The sequence below is a fragment of the Arabidopsis thaliana genome, chromosome 2, assembly GCF_000001735.4.
Source record: "Arabidopsis thaliana chromosome 2, partial sequence".
Lineage (NCBI taxonomy): Eukaryota > Viridiplantae > Streptophyta > Magnoliopsida > Brassicales > Brassicaceae > Arabidopsis > Arabidopsis thaliana.
This window is the reverse complement of record NC_003071.7, coordinates 2,444,133-2,461,545: the sequence shown is the minus strand read 5'-3', so window position 1 is coordinate 2,461,545 and position 17,413 is coordinate 2,444,133. Positions and strand designations below refer to the sequence as shown.

The 17,413-nt window shown below is 34.4% G+C and overlaps 1 protein-coding gene and 3 pseudogenes across 4 annotated transcripts; 1 reads left to right on the top strand and 3 right to left on the bottom strand.

The window, feature by feature from the left end:
* Nucleotides 1–1,605: 1,605 nt before the first annotated feature.
* On the bottom strand, nucleotides 1,606–3,973 carry ELF4-L3 (ELF4-like 3). The gene is made up of 2 exons (NM_126634.3): nucleotides 3,753–3,973; nucleotides 1,606–2,216 (listed from the first exon to the last, which is right to left on the bottom strand). The coding sequence occupies exon 2, from the start codon at nucleotides 2,208–2,210 to the stop codon at nucleotides 1,881–1,883; it is 330 nt and encodes a 109-aa protein (NP_565334.1). The 5' UTR covers nucleotides 2,211–2,216; nucleotides 3,753–3,973; the 3' UTR covers nucleotides 1,606–1,880.
* A 6,800-nt stretch (nucleotides 3,974–10,773) lies between these two features.
* Nucleotides 10,774–12,037, bottom strand: AT2G06250 (annotated as a pseudogene; the record flags this gene model as incomplete). The annotated part of the gene is made up of 1 exon: nucleotides 10,774–12,037.
* A 995-nt stretch (nucleotides 12,038–13,032) lies between these two features.
* Nucleotides 13,033–13,776, bottom strand: AT2G06245 (annotated as a pseudogene; the record flags this gene model as incomplete). Its single annotated transcript has 1 exon — nucleotides 13,033–13,776.
* A 175-nt stretch (nucleotides 13,777–13,951) lies between these two features.
* AT2G06240 lies at nucleotides 13,952–17,142 on the top strand (annotated as a pseudogene; the record flags this gene model as incomplete). Its single annotated transcript has 1 exon — nucleotides 13,952–17,142.
* Between the last annotated feature and the right edge of the window lie 271 nt (nucleotides 17,143–17,413).

Genomic DNA, 17,413 nt, shown 5'->3' with positions numbered 1-17,413 from the left:
AGATCAACATAAACAATGGGTTCCTGCAAAAATAAATGAGTTAAAGATTCAAACCTTCCATTCTCAAACCTACCGACATGTATACGACTTGGCTCACCTTTTGGTCCTCACCGGATTGCTGCAAATTGAAAGGAGAAAGACAAAATCCAAGATCAAAATTCAATCAGAATTACTCATTCAGAATACAAATAGATTTTGAAATTGTTTTAAAATTCACTCACTCAACTAGAGAAAAGATTTGTTAATTGCCCCAGAATACTATGTTATAAGGATTCCACCGTAATCACATAGTAAATCTTTCGGAAGAAACGATGATACAAATAACGTGATAATCGCCCCAGTTTAAGCTTATAATCAAAGCGAAACTAAACGATTTGCATAACTAATATACCTAAAATATGATTGTAAATCAAAACAAATATTTGTAAATGAAATACTAAAAAGAAATTAGGGAAAAAGAGAGAGAGAGAGAGAGAGAGAGAGAGAGAGAGAGAGAGAGAGAGAGAGAGAGAGAGAGAGAGAGAGAGAGAGAGAGAGAGAGAGAGAGAGAGAGAGAGTGACGATAACTCGATGTATTGCTTTCTCCATGGTCTCGTCAATCCCACAATCTCGGTTTTCTCCATCGTCTCGTTCTCTTCTGCTAGAATAAAAAAAAAAGAGACGAGAGGGTAAAAGAAGATAAGAACTGTTAAGTAAAAATATATGCACAAAATATTAAATCGTCGAATTCAAGTTTAGTGATTATGATAAATTCCATAATTATAAAAGAATATTTAGCTATTACCGTATACGTAGTTATTTAATTATGTTAATTGTTAAAAAATTTATTATTATTCAAAAATGAATATCAAACTAAATAATTGATTACCTATAATTATGGAGAAGTGATATATTTGAATTTATAAAGGAATATACGCATTAAATATTTTAAAACTAATACGATTTGGTTGCTGGAAAAAAATCATGTTTGATAATTCAAACCGTAAATTAATCGATGCTATCAAAATTGATATTAAAATAAATCGCTGCTATCAAAATTTAAATTCATTAATTTAATTAAGTGAAATTAATATCAAAACAAAAATTTAATTAATTATTTTTAAATGTTTAAACATCAAACATAAAAGATATTTTAATTATAAGTTTTTATAGTTATTTAAATAAATTTAAAATATTTAAGCTAATTTTGAATTCAAACATATTAATTGAATATTTATAATGTTATATGTATAAAAATAAAGTAGATTTGTTAGATTTGATTAGGAAATGTTTTAAAAATATCTGATTAGATTAGTAATCTTTTAGAATATAATAAATATTATAAATTCTTATGATATTTTGGGCTATGAGATTTCTTAAGAAAGTTAAAGCTTGATTGGTTCAAAATTTTGGTTTTAAGTTTTTTTGGAGTTGTACCATAAAGATACAGCCTAACCAATTACCCCTATAGAAGTATAATTATTAATAGTATTGAATAAGAGAATAAATTAATTAGAAATAAATGAAGATTTTCTCCTAAAAAGTCTTGCTGTAGGATTTGATTTTTATGGTTAAATCAACGGCTACTATTAATTATAATGGATGACTAAGATTAGACGCGACAATCCGACTTTTAAAATCCGGGTCAAAAAAATCAGCGGTTTTGAAACAGGTTTTTCATGAAATAATTTTTGTAATCCAATGGCAAACTTGTTATTTCTTCCAACTTTGTGTCGACCTCACTAAACATACTTTTCAAATAATAGTATTGAACATATTTTTCAATTACAATCACCATTTCTGCTTTAAAACATTTATCGCCAATCACTTGAGAAAGGAGATTAGCCCACATTAAAAGCTAATTTCGAAGCTAATTTTGAAGAAACAACCCTGATTCTTAATTAAGCAGGCCTGATTCTTCTGTTACCTCGTCCTTCTGATGAGTCTCCTTCAGAAGAAGCTTCCATGGATTTGGAGAAGTTGTTGGAAAGATCGACATAAAGATGAGCAACCCTTCTCACGTTATTGTTCAATTCTCGGATCAAACCGACGTTTCGTCCGAGGTTGTCCGGGATTTTGGACTCATGGTTTTGGTTTATCTCGTTTATAAGCAATCTGTTGTGGTCCAATATGTTTTGCACTTGAACAAAACTTTTCTCAAACGTTTGAAGAATCTTCCCATCCATTTGAACTCCACTTCCCATCATCCTAGATATTGTGTCTCCCTCCATTATTATCTACCAATGAAACAAAACACAATTTAAGGGTACGGTTATGACTTTTTTTTTCTTTAAGAAGAGAATTATATTTTGATGATGCAAAATAAAATCATGTGATCTTTTTTGTTTATATTAAATGTGAAATTTATAAACAAGTTTTTCAAAGAAATATGTATAAATCATGTGAATCTTTTATTACTTTGGATGGTTGTTTAAATGATGTATGATTGTCATGTGCAGACAAAAATAACACATTAGACTATTTCCACAAAGAGCAACTTTTCTTGGCTTTTGTAACATATATATAAAAAGCTTATACCAAAAACAAAACTCTTATATTCAAGAATATTATTGACATTTTGTCTGTGAAATTTAATCTATAAAAAATTTAAACCATATGAAATGAGATTTTATTTTTAAAATTTATAGAAATGGTGGACCATTTGGGACTATAGGAAAAAAAAAGGTAGCAAAAAGGATCTGTGATTTTATTTTTGGGACCAAAAGAAGAATCTGATGACCCAAAGTTAGCAGTAAATGCGCAGAGAGGATGAGACATTTGTGGGTTCTGCTACTTGCCTCAGACAAACTTCATTACTATTCACAACCCATCAAACCATGAAAAACATAACTACCATTTAATTAATACATTTTGATTTTCAGAACAATCATTTAATTAAAATTTATTTATAATACATATAGACATTTCCAAATTATAATTTAGTCATGAGCTTTTCTTATGGCTGATGTTAGTTATCAAGCTTTAAACTATTCTAATATTATTACACGAATTTTTTAATTGCATATGTAGAGTTACAACATATGTATAGTGTTATCTGATTAGATAGTTAAGAAATTAATTGAAATATATTTGGTATTGAATCAAGGGTATGGTATTATTCTTTCAAAACACCTTACATTCGTACATACTACATACTAGAGTTATTCAATTTAATTGATTTTTAGATTTTATCAAATATTATAGTTATTTAACCACAAATTCTTGTTTTTTAGGTCGTAAATCATGAAATTTATGATAATTCTTTCTCTTGAAGAAAAAACTAATAAAAATTTCAGTTCATAAATGGAAAAGCAAAATCAACCTAAGCTTTTTAGATGGAGTTATATATGAGTGTCAAAAGGAATCAACCCATTTCCATTCTTTTTTAAAAAAAGTTTATCTTTGAAAGGTTTAAAAATAAAAATAAATTTTTTTTTTGATAAAACTAAAAGTTTCTAATCTGAAACTGAAACAACAAATACATTATTTTACAATCAATATACATACATTCATTTGTAACTCTTTTCAAGATTTTGTTAAGAATGACCAACTTAAAAAAAATATCAACATCAATGAAAGTAAGAAGAGAAACAAAACAAACAAAAGACTTAGAACAGATCTTTTTTTTTTGTCATCACTTAGAACAGATCAACAAATATAAAAACTGAGTTTATTAATTAGAAGAGAAAAGCTAAAATACTCATAAATCACAAAAAATAAAAAGCAAAGAAGAATATAGTAGTGAAATAAAAAGAGATAGAAAATTACGATACCTGCAACAACAACTATAGTCTTAGAGCATCTATATGGATATATAGAGAGCAACAGAGATTTTCTAGAGAAAAGAAAGACAAAGATCACCGATTGGAATCTCTTCGACAAAAGTTTCTTTCTTTTTAACTCTTGAGATTTTATTTTCTCGGAAACTCAGATTTTCTTTCTCTTGGAGAGAGAGAAGAAAGAGAAGAATGAGATTTGACAGTCACGCAAAAGAGGACCCTCACTGTCTTAAAGATGGAATATATATCCAACTTCTTCTAGTTTATTTCAGATTCTTAATTCTTAACACTTTTTCTTCTTTTTATTTATTTTATTACATATTAATTAGAATATATTTAAATGGATTGATAATACGATAGAAAACGATAGGAAAATAGTTGGAAACATTGTAAAAACGATATAAAAATAGTAGAAAAAAGGTAAGATATAGCGGTTATGAAATAGCGGTACAAAATAGCGATATAAGAAACTAAGAATAGTTGTGAGTAGTAACTATATACCACAACGGTAAGGGTATACCACATTAGTTGTAATCAATCACAAATAAATACTAAAATGATATAAAAATATACTCTTGATTTTTTTTGTAACGCTCTTTCGCTCTGCTACTTTTGTAACGTTATTTTTCCTAACATTTTCTTTTTGGTATTGCTTTTGGTACAATTTTTTTTAATTATATATATATATATATATATATATATATATATTACAGCACATTGATATGTCTAATATTGTAACTGTACAAAGTTACCAATTAAATTAGCGTTACAATATAAGATGTAACGTTTTCATTGTAACTACTCTCAAAAAAATACAAAAAGTCTACTTAACTTTTTTGTATTGCTCTTTCTATATCTATTTTATACCATTTTTATATAGTGATAACCCTTTTTATCAGCTAAAAACGTTAATTTTTTACATTCTCGTGTTAGCAATCAAAACTACTTAATTAAATTGATGATACCAAGCAGTACATATCTTTCTAACAGAAAATAACATATAAATTTTAAAATAGTTAGAAAACTAATACAAAATAATGGTAAATTATAACAAAAAATAATTAAAAAGACCACTTTAAGTATCATTTTCGCGAATGATTTCAAAAGTAGTGTTGTATATATTTTATACTACAGCAATACACAGTTACCAATAAAAACTAGGGTATTTATAAGAAGTATACATAGAAGAGCAGAAAATTAACTGACACAAATGTGTCACTATTTACACAGTACATTAGCAAAGAAAATTACATCATTATCCCTATATCCTTTTATCTTTTATCTTTCATCTCAAATTTGTTAACAATCAAATTACCGAGTTAAATAAAACTTTATCTAAAGGTAATGATAATATTAATTTTATTGGATGAAATTCATATTTGCACGTTATAGTAACTCGTTAATTTTTTTTATATGATATAATAAATGAGTTTAGACGGTAAATATAAATATATCACATAAATTATAACTTATCGCAATACAAAATAACTTAGTATGATATAATTATAAACTTATTGATATAAATATTTTGTTATCATATTAACCTAATAAGTATTACCGAGATATTTGTTATCATGTTATCCTGATAATACGTTATCTGCTAACTATTCTGAAGCATGTATTTTTTTACATGATTATTGAGTCGTAAGTCAACTTTTTTGCTTTTCATGCTAAATATTTTGTTACCTTTTAATAATAATGTTATCGTCTTCACATATATATCCGTATAATAACTATATTGTAACTATAGCAATTTTGTAATTAATTCAAATATAAAAGATACTTTTAGTTTATATTTTTTTTCTCTTTCATACTTACCTAATTTTTAAATTATCTCTCCTACTTTGTTAATTTCCACTTCTTCTAAATATATAAATTTAATTCACCCAAAAAAACTAATATACCCATACAACGAATCATCTCTATATTTATATTATTGTTCTTTCTAGCCGACTTCTTAATCAATAATTATAAAATAAAAAATCAAATACACATTGACAAAACGTTTTGGTCCAAATAAAAAATAATTGATTTCTATTGTAAGAAAAATAGTATTGGTGGAAAAAATTAATGTAGCTTTGTTATCAGCCACACATGAAATATACGTGACTGATTTTCTATCCATACGCAACAAAGTTATATGTATGTATTGAGATTCTATATTATAAGAAACGTGCATTGTATGTTTGTTTTTTTCCTCTAAGATAGTGCGACAAAATATGTCTTATTGTGAAATTTAGGTCATATAAACAAGCATTATCTTTGTTTTTTGGAGTTGTCATTAACTAGCATGTTCTCAAGCAAGTTCTCTAAAAGTATCATTAATTAAGAATCTTAGCTCCTGCAAGGCTGCAAGTTGAGGAGTGTATATAGTTTCTTTCTTTTTCTACATATTTGTAGATGAAAGGATTAGCTAAACAAAAATAGAAAAACAAAAAGAGCAAGCTGTATAAATTATAAGTTAATGATTTATGCTTGTGTATTTTTATCACATTTTTCTTTAAAATATTTACGATTATTCTTTTTTTTACAGTTATATTCGTTAACTACAGTCATATCTTTTTTATTTAGGTTGTATATTTTTATTGCATCTTTTCATTAACACATTTATGGTTTTTTCACATATATATTTGTTCAATTACAGTAATATCTTTCCAATTTGTGATTATGTTTTTATAGTTGCATATATTCATTTAAAGTTACATCTCTTTAATATTTCTTTGTATTTTTTACAACTTTTTCTTTTTATAAAAAAAAATAAAAATAAAAAAATAAAAAAATGTTTGTGACTTTTCAACTCTTTATATGTTTCCTTCTTCCTAAATAGGTTCCATAATTTGTTCTTTCACACAAATTATTTATTTCATGTTAAATCCAAAATATTTAATTTGTAAAATGGCTCCAAATTCTTTACTCTCTAAACTATTTCTAAACATACATCATTTTAATATAATTTTTTTTCTCTAATTCTTGATCTAACCAAAGTTTTTTTTGGAATCTAATAACAATAACAATCTCAATAAATAGCTTTTGCACTTTTTAACGGTATTGTTTTTTGCAACTTTTCGTTAAAATATTTACGTTTTTTTTTATTTTATAGTCGTGTCTTTTTGTCATATCTTTTTGTTAGAATATTTACGGTTATTTACTAGCTAGGGCTGGACATTCGGGTATGCGGGTCAAGTTCGGGTAATATCCGGTCAGGTACGAATATATCGGGTATACTATTCTATGACCCAATAGGGTAAATAGAAAACTTCGGTTCGGGTTCGATTCGATTTCAATCAAGTTTGGGTCGGTTCGGATTTAGAATTTCAGAACCATTAAATACCCGAAAAAATCGGGTATCCTTCGGGTTCGGGTATTTTATACCCAAATACCCGAAATTTCACTGAACCGGAAATTTGAATCCGGCATGCCACTTTTTGATCTCCATCCAATTCGTCGACCGTCGATTTCTCCGGTGCTGCATGTGTCTTCCTCCTCGATAGTGTTGGATCAAATTCTTGATCGATATTTGCTCGTCCACTCTGGAAACGTCCTCCTTTAGGGATACCATCTCCGGTAGGTATTCTATTTGCAATGGTAGTTAGTACAATGTAATTGAATTTGATAATAGGTTTTTAGTTAATTATCCTAAAACACCAATCATGTCGTTGTAGTATTTTAGGTTGTCAATCCAAATAGGTGTGATGCTAACAATCAAGATGTGATCAGAAGTCACTAAGTCAAGCCAAGCAATAACAGGTTGTGGTGTGTTCTAGCAGTCCTAAGTGAACATGCAGAAAACAGAAATTCAAGCAGAAACAGTAAAACACTCGACCAACACAGCTCTTTGCAGAGTACTGGGTGAGGTCGAGTGACAGGTCGAGTAAACAGACAGAAAATAAAACACAGATACTCGACTGCACAGTCTGTTGCCAGACAACTGGGTGGTCGAGTATGAGGTCGAGTAACAAGAAAGAACTGCAGAAATTAAGCGACAGATAACAAGATGCAGTAAACAACAGTAGAGTAAACAAAGAGTTCAATCAGATAAAGAATTCCCGAGGATGGGGTAATTGAGTAGTTTCGTTTCCTCAGTTTACAGGTGATTGACATACTCAATAAATTAACCTTAGACAACAAGTTCATTAACAAAATCTAAGTGCCACCGCAACAGAGACTCTCAAGTTAACCTAGTCCCAGAGTCAATCACCATTGACGAGAGCTAACCTAACAGGCATTACGAATAAACAAGTTAAAGCCAAGATGCTCCCTGCAACCAATACCTTGGTACAGGGTCACGAATCTCTGGAATTAGTGGTTCAGACATTTCATCGAACACCTTTTGGGCGCAGAAATGTCTGGACTCAAATTCCAGTTGATCAGAAAGCAATAGGCATTAAGAACAACTAATCCAGAAGGGATCTATCAATCAATACTCAATCACCTAGCATACTGAGAATCCTACACTACTCTAACCCATCCTCAGAAACCTATTCACTACTCAGACATCATAACAGAAAGCATAAACGTTGAACAAGTTGAAAACATGATAACAGCAGTGTAACAGCATGATGATAACAGAATGAACAACAGTAACGAAATCAAGAACAGAAACTGAATACTGAATACTGAATAGATAAAGAGAAATCCGGATTACAAAAGGTCTAGAACACAAGGTCTGCGGAATAAAACTAGATAAAAACTTGTTTGCGAAAATATGAAGTACATGCTACTTATAGCCAAATATTCTGAAACCCTAATACTTTATTGGGACGGATTAAGAACTGTACTCGACCCAGGTGGTCGAGTGGGAGGTCGAGTAAATAGCTGGAGTCTTCTTTTCTTCCTTGTGCTCGAGTGTCTGGTTGAGTGCGGAATGAAATAGACTCTGAAGCTTGCCATCGAGGGTGTAATCGAGTGGTGGTGAAGGTGATACTCGACTTCCAGGTAGAGTGATATGGTCGAGTGATGATCAGGTAATGGTGGTGAAGACACTCGACCTCAGGGTCGAGTGATGTGATCGAGTAATGGTCAGGTGATGGAGATGAGGACGCTCGACCTCGTGGTCGAGTGGTGAGGTGAAGTGGTGATGCCATCTACTCGACCTGGGGTCGAGTGGTTTGTCATGATCAGGTCCGCTTCTTCTAGTTAGCTCGTCAACAGCTCTAAATCACCTGAAATCAATACAAATATGCAACATGTATGCAAACCTATCCTAAACATGTAAAGTGATGACAAATGATGAGAAATGGTATAAAACAGTGATGATATGATGCTAAAGTGATGACAAATGGATGCTCAAAATATGCAAAATACACACTTATCAACTCCCCGAAACTTAGTCTTTGCTTGCCCTCAAGCAAACAATCAAGAACAAGCTAGAGGTGAGGTTTGAAAGCGGGGACTCAGAGCTAAAGCACCAGATAAACTAGATGAAATCAATTTCCAAGTTGAAAGTTCTAAGCTGCAAGATCGAATTCTACTTAAAAACGTTAGTCATGCCTCATTATCAATCAATCCGACTCATATGCTCGACCTACACAAGTTTTCAAATCTACCAATCCCTTTAACATTCCTTAGTTCTGGAACGTGAATCAAGCAATGCATCATCAATGAACTCATTTGGCTAAGGTAAAAGGTCAAGAGACAAAGATGGTCCCTTACAGAATAGGCTTCAGTAACAGGGGATCTCTCAAAAAATGATTAAGCTTTAGTAGAATGCTAAAGGTAAGTCCCAAGCTATGCATACAGAGATTAGATCCCACCTACCCAGAGTATATCAAACGAAGCTCTAATGGTAACCCCATCTCCAATCCCAATATAAGAACTTAACTCTACCCTTTGCATTCATGAATCTTTTAAGCCCTTTTTCTAATCATTCTTTTCTTTTCTCTTAACTCTAGGAGAAGCTTTCTCAACACTTTGATACATCTAGCGGATTTGGATTTCTTTAACAACTAAGGTTCCTGTTTTTTAACATTCTAAAACCAAGGGCTTTTGCCCATCTTCAATAGCTAACAAGAACTCTTTCTTTTCTTTACAAATCCCAAAACCTTTACTAGACTTTTTCTGCTTCTTTAGCTTACTTCACCTAGAGTCTTTTACCTTTTCTTATCAATGAATCAACCCCTTTGTTTTTCTTTTAAACACATCCCAACCGAAAGTATAAGCGCCCACCTAATCCTATCTAGTCCAAAAAATGCGAACTAGAACTACATGAGACACTATCTCTGTCGTTACGAACCTAACACTTTCTACCAGGCTTAATCGGAATAAAACCTCACAAACACTCACAAGTGATATAGGGCTTGAAAGAAAGTCTAGGTTTGGGTTTGGGTTAACTGCTCTAATAAGGAGAGTCAGCTACTTGGATTAACAAGAGAGATCAAAATGAATAAGAAAATCCAAGTATTTTAGGGTATCCATGAGTTCAAATTTGATGCAGACATGATAATTAGAGATCAGATTCAGGTTCAAATTGATAGGGAATGGTATCAGATCATGACAGTGTGGTCGAGTAGAGCAATCTAGGCATGGTTCAGTTTTATTTCAAATTCATTGACTACGCAACAGACAACTAGCAACGAGGGCACTGAGTTAGCCGGTGAACCAAAATGCTTACAAGGCTATCTCATCATTATCCCCTATGCATATGCAACAATCCTAAATGAAACACTCTAGACTCGATCCTAAATGTAATGCAACTAAATGAACACTCTTGTTTTTCTTTTTTTGAAATCATTTTCTGAAATTTTTCAAATTTTTTTGGTTTTTCTATGCCTTAGATGAATGCAGACTCAAAAATATACACAATGCAACACACACTTCCTGAGCCCTCTCCCAAACTTAAATCACACAGTCCACTGTGCGAATAAACTTGGAAGAGAGTACTCAGGACAAATCCAATCACAGAAACAAAATGAAGAAACAAATCACAACGGATGATATAATACAATGGTGAAGTGAGGCGCTTACCTCAGTCGAAGAATGAACGTAGTTGCTCGTCAATGGCCGCCTGTGATTGCTCCTAGGCTATAGACGAGCCGCCTTGTTCTGTATCAGCTCCAGCAGGTGGGTACTCGACCTCATCAGCTCTCTGGCGGCCAGCACCGCTCTGAGGATACTCGACCTCTCTCCTTCTGCTGCGGCCAGCACCGCGGTCGCGTAAACTACGAGACTGCAGAAGTCGTCTGCTCCTGCTGCTAGATCGAGTGAGTGTTGTCCTCCTCTTCCTCCCAAATTCACGAGGCTCGAATGATGAATGCTTCGCAGGGACATGCGGAATCTCCTGCTCTCTAGGCTCAGGCCTGCGCTGACTTGGCTCGGGCGCGTCATATCTCCTCGAAGGAATCTCCTGAGGGAGCTGTCCCTGCGGAATAGCTGTAGTGGAAGAGGAGCAGCTGATCTTGTCCTTCAGAAACTTGATAGCCCTGAGGCACTTAGCGAGTAACTTATCATGTTTCTTGCACCACTTCTGCAGCTTGCTGTTGTTCCTGTGAGCTTTGCTCAAACTCTTGCTTTCCCTCGCTGGAGGTATGTGCTCACTGAAATGATACATGCTCGTGTCAAACTCCACCTCATCTATATCATCTGTCTCATCAACATCTTCTATTGTAGCTCCTTCGGTGTGACTGATCTCCTCAGTTGGCGGACTGCCCTCGAAATAAAGATCTTCAAGCGCAGGCTTGAAGTCAATGTTCCTGCCCTCGAGAATCCTAATAGCGTCAATGCAGGGGAGGAGAATGTTGGCGATTCTAATCGATGAATGCTCAAACCTGTAGCGGTGAAAGTCGCCAGCCATGTCAAACTCCAAGAACTCACATCGGCGCAAATGATCCAAGTCCATCATCCTCAGTGCTAACCCTGGTTCCTTGAGCGGTACTCCACAAGCTTGCAGAATTGGCGTCACAACGCCACCCACGCATAGTGCTCCTCTCACCTTCTTCTTTCCGTTCGTCAACGCCCACTTCCTATATCCACACAGATGGATCATCAGAGGCATTACTGGTGGTGTGTTGTTGAGATCGCCTCTCAAGACATTCTTTCCCTTCGTCCGGCGGAGAATCCCTGTAAGCGCATAATCTATCATCTCCATGTCCGTGTTAGACACGGTGCCTGTAGACTCCCTGGAGTAAAAGACGTTGGCAACCGATCTCTGAAAGAAGCGGATCACAGGACTCCGGATTTGGTTGCTCTTGGACAGCGTCGAGTTTAGCGGTAGATTGTTTCCAATAGTGGCCCACAAGTCCTTAAGCTCCTCTCTGTCAAATCTGGGTTTGGTTCCCTTTCCAAATTGATAATAGGTTTTTAGTCAATTATCCTAAAACACCAATCATGTCGTTGTAATATTTTAGGTTGTCAATACAAATGGGTGTGATGCTAACAATCAAGATGTGATCAGAATGTCACTAAGTCAAGCCAAGCAATAACAGGTTGTGGTATGTTCTAGCAATCCTAAGTGAACATGCAGAAAACAGAAATTCAAGTAGAAACAGTAAAACACTCGACCAACACAGCTCTTTGCAGAGCACTAGGTGAGGTCGAGTGACAGGTCGAGTAAACAGACAGAAAATAAAACACAGATACTCGACTGCACAGTCTGTTGCCAGACAACTTGGTGGTCGAGTATGAGGTCGAGTAACAAGAAAGAACTGCAGAAATTAAGCGATAGATAACAAGATGCAGTAAACAACAGTAGAGTAAACAAAGAGTTCAATCAGATAAAAAATTCCCGAGGATGGGGTAATTGAGTAGTTTCGTTTCCTCAGTTTACAGGTGATTGACATGCTCAATAAATTAACCCTAGACAACAAGTTCATTAACCAAATCTAAGTGCCACCGCAACAGACACTCTCAAGTTAACCTAGTCCCAGAGTCAATCACCATTGACTAGAGCTAACCTAACAGGCATTACGAATCAACAAGTTAAAGCCAAAACGCTTCCTGCAGCCAATACCTTGGTACAGGGTCACGAATCTCTGGAATTAGTGGTTCAGACATTTCATCGAACACCTTTTGGGCGCGGAAATGTCTGGGCTCAAATTCCAGTTGATCAGAAAGCAATATGCATTAAGAACAACTAATCCAGAAGGGATCTATCAATCAATACTCAATCACCTAGCATACTAAGAATCCTACACTACTCTAACCCATCCTCAGAAACCTATTCACTACTCAGACATCATAACAGAAAGCATAAGCGTTGAACAAGTTGAAAACGTGATAACAGCAGTGTAACAGCATGATGATAACAGAATGAACAACAGTAAACGAAATCAAGAACAGAAACTGAATACTGAATACTGAATAGATATAGAGAAATCCAGATTACAAAAGGTTTAGAACACAAGGTCTGCGAAATAAAACTAGATAAAAACTTGTTTGCGAAAATGTGAAGTACATGCTACTTATAGCCAAATATTCCGAAACCCTAATACTTAAAACGACGAAGTATTGGGACGGATTAAGAACTGTACTCGACCCAGGTGGTCGAGTGGGAGGTCGAGTGAATAGCTGGAGTCTTCTTTTCTTCCTTGTGCTCGAGTGTCTGGTTGAGTGCGGAATGAAGAAGACTCTGAAGCTTGCTATCGAGGGTGCAGTCGAGTGGTGGTGAAGGTGATACTCGACTTCCAGGTAGAGTGATATGGTTGAGTGATGATCAGGTAATGGTGGTGAAGACACTCGACCTCAGGGTCGACTGATGTGATCGAGTGATGGTCAGGTGATGGAGATGAAGACGCTCGACCTCGTGGTCGAGTGGTGAGGTGAAGTGGTGATGCCATCTACTCGACCTGGGGGTCGAGTGATCTCTTGAGATCTTGAAGCTCCTACTCGACCTTTGGGTCGAGTGGTTTGTCATGATCAGGTCCGCTTCTTCCAGTTAGCTCGTCAACAGCTCCAAATCACCTGAAATCAACACAAATATGCAACATGCATGCAAACCTATCGTAAACATGTAAAGTGATGACAAATGATGAGAAATGGTATAAAACAGTGATGATATGATGCTAAAGTGATGACAAATGGATGCTCAAAACATGCAAAATACACACTTATCAGAATTGAATTGTGTTACTCCCCGGAATCAATCAATAGTTGCAGAATAAAATGAATGGACGATCTGAAATTGAATCAGACAACTGGTACAAATCGTGGTTTGACTGATACAATTCATAATATATTGTTTATATTTATAGGAGGCGATGAAGAAGAAGATCTAGACGAACATACATTTTGACTATGGAGGGTACTATTCAACAGACCATGAGTGGAGTTGCAAAAATTCAATATACGGCATAGTATTTAAGACATCATTTTTGGAGAGAATAACATATGCGGATTTAGTAGATAAGATCTGTAAAAAGATTGCTCTAGATGGAGAGAAACGGAAGCTGAAATTGAGTTACATGATATCTAAAGCACGAAGAGAGTCTTATATTGTAGATGATGAGGATGTGTTGATATATTTAACGTTATTGAATAAAGAGGGGCTTAGACCAGTTTTGCATGTAGAGTTATGCAGTGATTTTGAAAGTAATAATAGGCAAGTTCCAATAGTAGAGCGAAGAAGTTTATGCGGTGTGAATTATAGGAAATCTGAGTGTTTATGAACCTATTATTGAACCAGAGGAACAACATGAGACAGCTAGTGAACCTATTATCGAACCGCTAATGCTAGAGAATGGAGTTACTGAACCGCTGATGCTAGAGAATGGAGTTACTTAACCGCTGATGCTAGAGAATGGAGTTACTGAAACTGTTATTGAACCGCCGATGCTAGAGAATGGTGTTAATGAAGATTCTGATAGTGATGTTAGGGAAGAATATGTTGAGCTTGCACGTCCGGTACAAGAAAGTGAAGCTGTCGTTGTCAAAGAATGGGAAGATGATATTGGTGTTTGAAAAGATCAAGAATTTCGTTTTATTGAAGCAATATGGGATTTGATTAATAGAGCTGCAAAGGAGGGATTGTTTGATGTGAAAACTATTAAATCTGACACGGGCCGTCTTATGTTAGAATGCAGTCAAGCATCATTGGGAATTTTATCACTAATGCCACTAACTCAATAAATATGTTCACTCATACCCTCCCACGTTTTTCATTTTAATTTTAGTTTTATTTTAAATCAAAATTTATATGAAAAATCCAAAAATCCTTAACATAATCCATATATTACGTATCCCTGTCACTCCTTCCTTTGCCAACTTAAAATAAAATACTGCCTCTTTTTTTTTTCTCTTTCCACTTCTTCTTTTTTATTCTTTTAGATTTTGTCTATTCTCTATCAAAATCAATTTTCTAGAAATCTTTCTTCTTCTTCTCCATGGATCTATCTATCTTCTTCTTTTTCATGGATTTCTCTTCTCTTTCTTCGATCTCTTCTTCTTTTTCTGCAATCTAACGAAACCCTAGATTACTTCTTTCTTCTCAACGAACCCTAGATATCGGGTTTAGAAATACAAATAGCTTAACTTCTACCATTTTGTACCATTTTTCCCGTATAACTGAGTTGTATCAACTGTACTATTAATACATTTTGTACCAGTTGTTCATATTTATATCTCACTTATATTATTTGTATCTGTTGTACTATTTTTTCAATAATACCATTTGTACCGATTGTTTCTATTTACATACAATTATACCATTTTGTACCAATTGTATTATATTATCATTTAGTTATATCATTTGTACCTGTTATTCTATAATCTCTTATTTATACCAGTTGTAATTTCATTAAAGGTAATTTTGGAATATCACATTTATAGTGGCACTCAGATTATAAGATGGCACTCCAGATTCGTTTTTCCCCCATAGTGGCATATGTGACGCGCTCTCGCATCATTGGGTTGTGACTGGTATTTAAGAATTACAAAAACTAAGAGCTCAGATTTTTGGAGTGTGAAGGTACACAAAAATATACATACATGCTCTCGGTGTCCGGAGGCTAGTGGATATGATAAACAAAAAGGCACATTCTGATTAGTAGCAGATATTTTGCATGGTGACTATCTTGGTAATTTTGACACACTATGACCTAAACAAAGAATGAGTATTATTAAAGGAAGACTTGGTTTGGATTTTTCCTACTCCGCAGCTTTAAGGGGGCAAAAAAAACATGTTAGTGATGTTCGTGGGAACCCTGAAACTAGCTACAAGTTGTTGTTTGCTTATCTTCACATTTTAAGGTATGTGAATCATGGGACAATAACGGAAGTGGAATTGGATGAAGAACACATGTTTAAGTACCAATTCATCGCTTTGGGCGCAAGCATTGAAGGGTTTAAGGCAATGAGGAAAGTTATAGTGATCGATGCAACTTTTCTGAAAACTATATGTGGAGAGATGTTAGTTATTGCAACAACTCAGGATCCTAATCATCATCATTACTCCTGGTGTAATTGATAGTGAGAATCATGCTAGTTGGAACTGGTTTTTTAGAATGTTAAATACCATTATCGCGGATGACCTGGAATTGGTTTTCATAAGCGACAGACATAAAAACATCATCAAGAGAGTCTGGGATGTGTTCCCAAAGGCATCACATGAACATTGTATATGACATTTGTCTCAAAACATTAAGAAATGGTTGACATGTGACAAGGATGTAGGTATTGAAAAATTTAGGGAATGTGCTCATATTTATAATCAGGCTGAGTTCATCATTAAGTATGGAGATTTTATGAGAAAGTATCCTAAAGTACCTAACTATCTCGATAAGTCAATTGGGCTTGAGAAATGGGCTAGGTGCTATTCCGAGGGAGACAAGTACGACATAGATACTAGCAACTCTGTTGAGTCAATGAACGCTGTGTTTTCAGGAAATAAGGAAGTACCATCTTTTACTAATGATCGATGCGATTTTGGAGAAGTTTTCTGAGTGGTTCAACAAACATCAGAAAGATTCTGCATCTACATCGAACACAAGACAAGTGATGCCTGTTGTGAAGAATATATTACACATCTGTTGTCCAATTGCTGCAAAGTTAAGTGCAACTGAACTAAACAGCTTCCGACAAGAATACATCGTAAATCGAAAAGATGGTTTCTCTTATTTCGTGGACTTGGAAAAGAAAACTTGTTCTTGCAGATGTTTTGATATAGATAAATACCCATGCGTCCATGCAATAGCTGCAACCATAAAGCGATCTAAGATGGAATAACCGTTCGATCTTGAATGTAAGTATCTATGGTCTTTGCTCGAAATATTACTTGATCGAGACGTGGGCATTAGCATATTACAGAACGATACATGTGGTGCCGCATCAGGCTCACTATGTGGAGAAGATCGCAAAAACGCCGGATTACACTCTAAAAACAGCAAGGAATCAAGAAACCCGGTTTCCATCCACAGGTGAGAAGCGCCGAAAGAAGACTAATAACAAAGCTACGCCTGTCATCAACTTGGAGAGGTGGTTGCAGCCTCCTACCAATGATGATTGAGATTAGCTCGTCAACTAGTACAAGAAGTTCAACTACGAACAAGTCTTTGTGTTTAAATTAATGTTTCTCGGAATTGTCAAACGACAGGTTCAACTAAGAACAAGTCTTTGTGTTTAAATTTGTGTTTCTCGGAATCGTCAAGCCTAGTACAACAGGTTCATCTAGTTCAACTATAATCATATTTAAATGTGTTTTATGATTTTATAATATGTAGAACCATTTG

Bases quoted from the DNA above. Each gene is read 5' to 3' on its own strand.
- ELF4-L3 (NM_126634.3), bottom strand. From the start codon at position 2,210: ATGGAGGGAGACACAATATCTAGGATGATGGGAAGTGGAGTTCAAATG.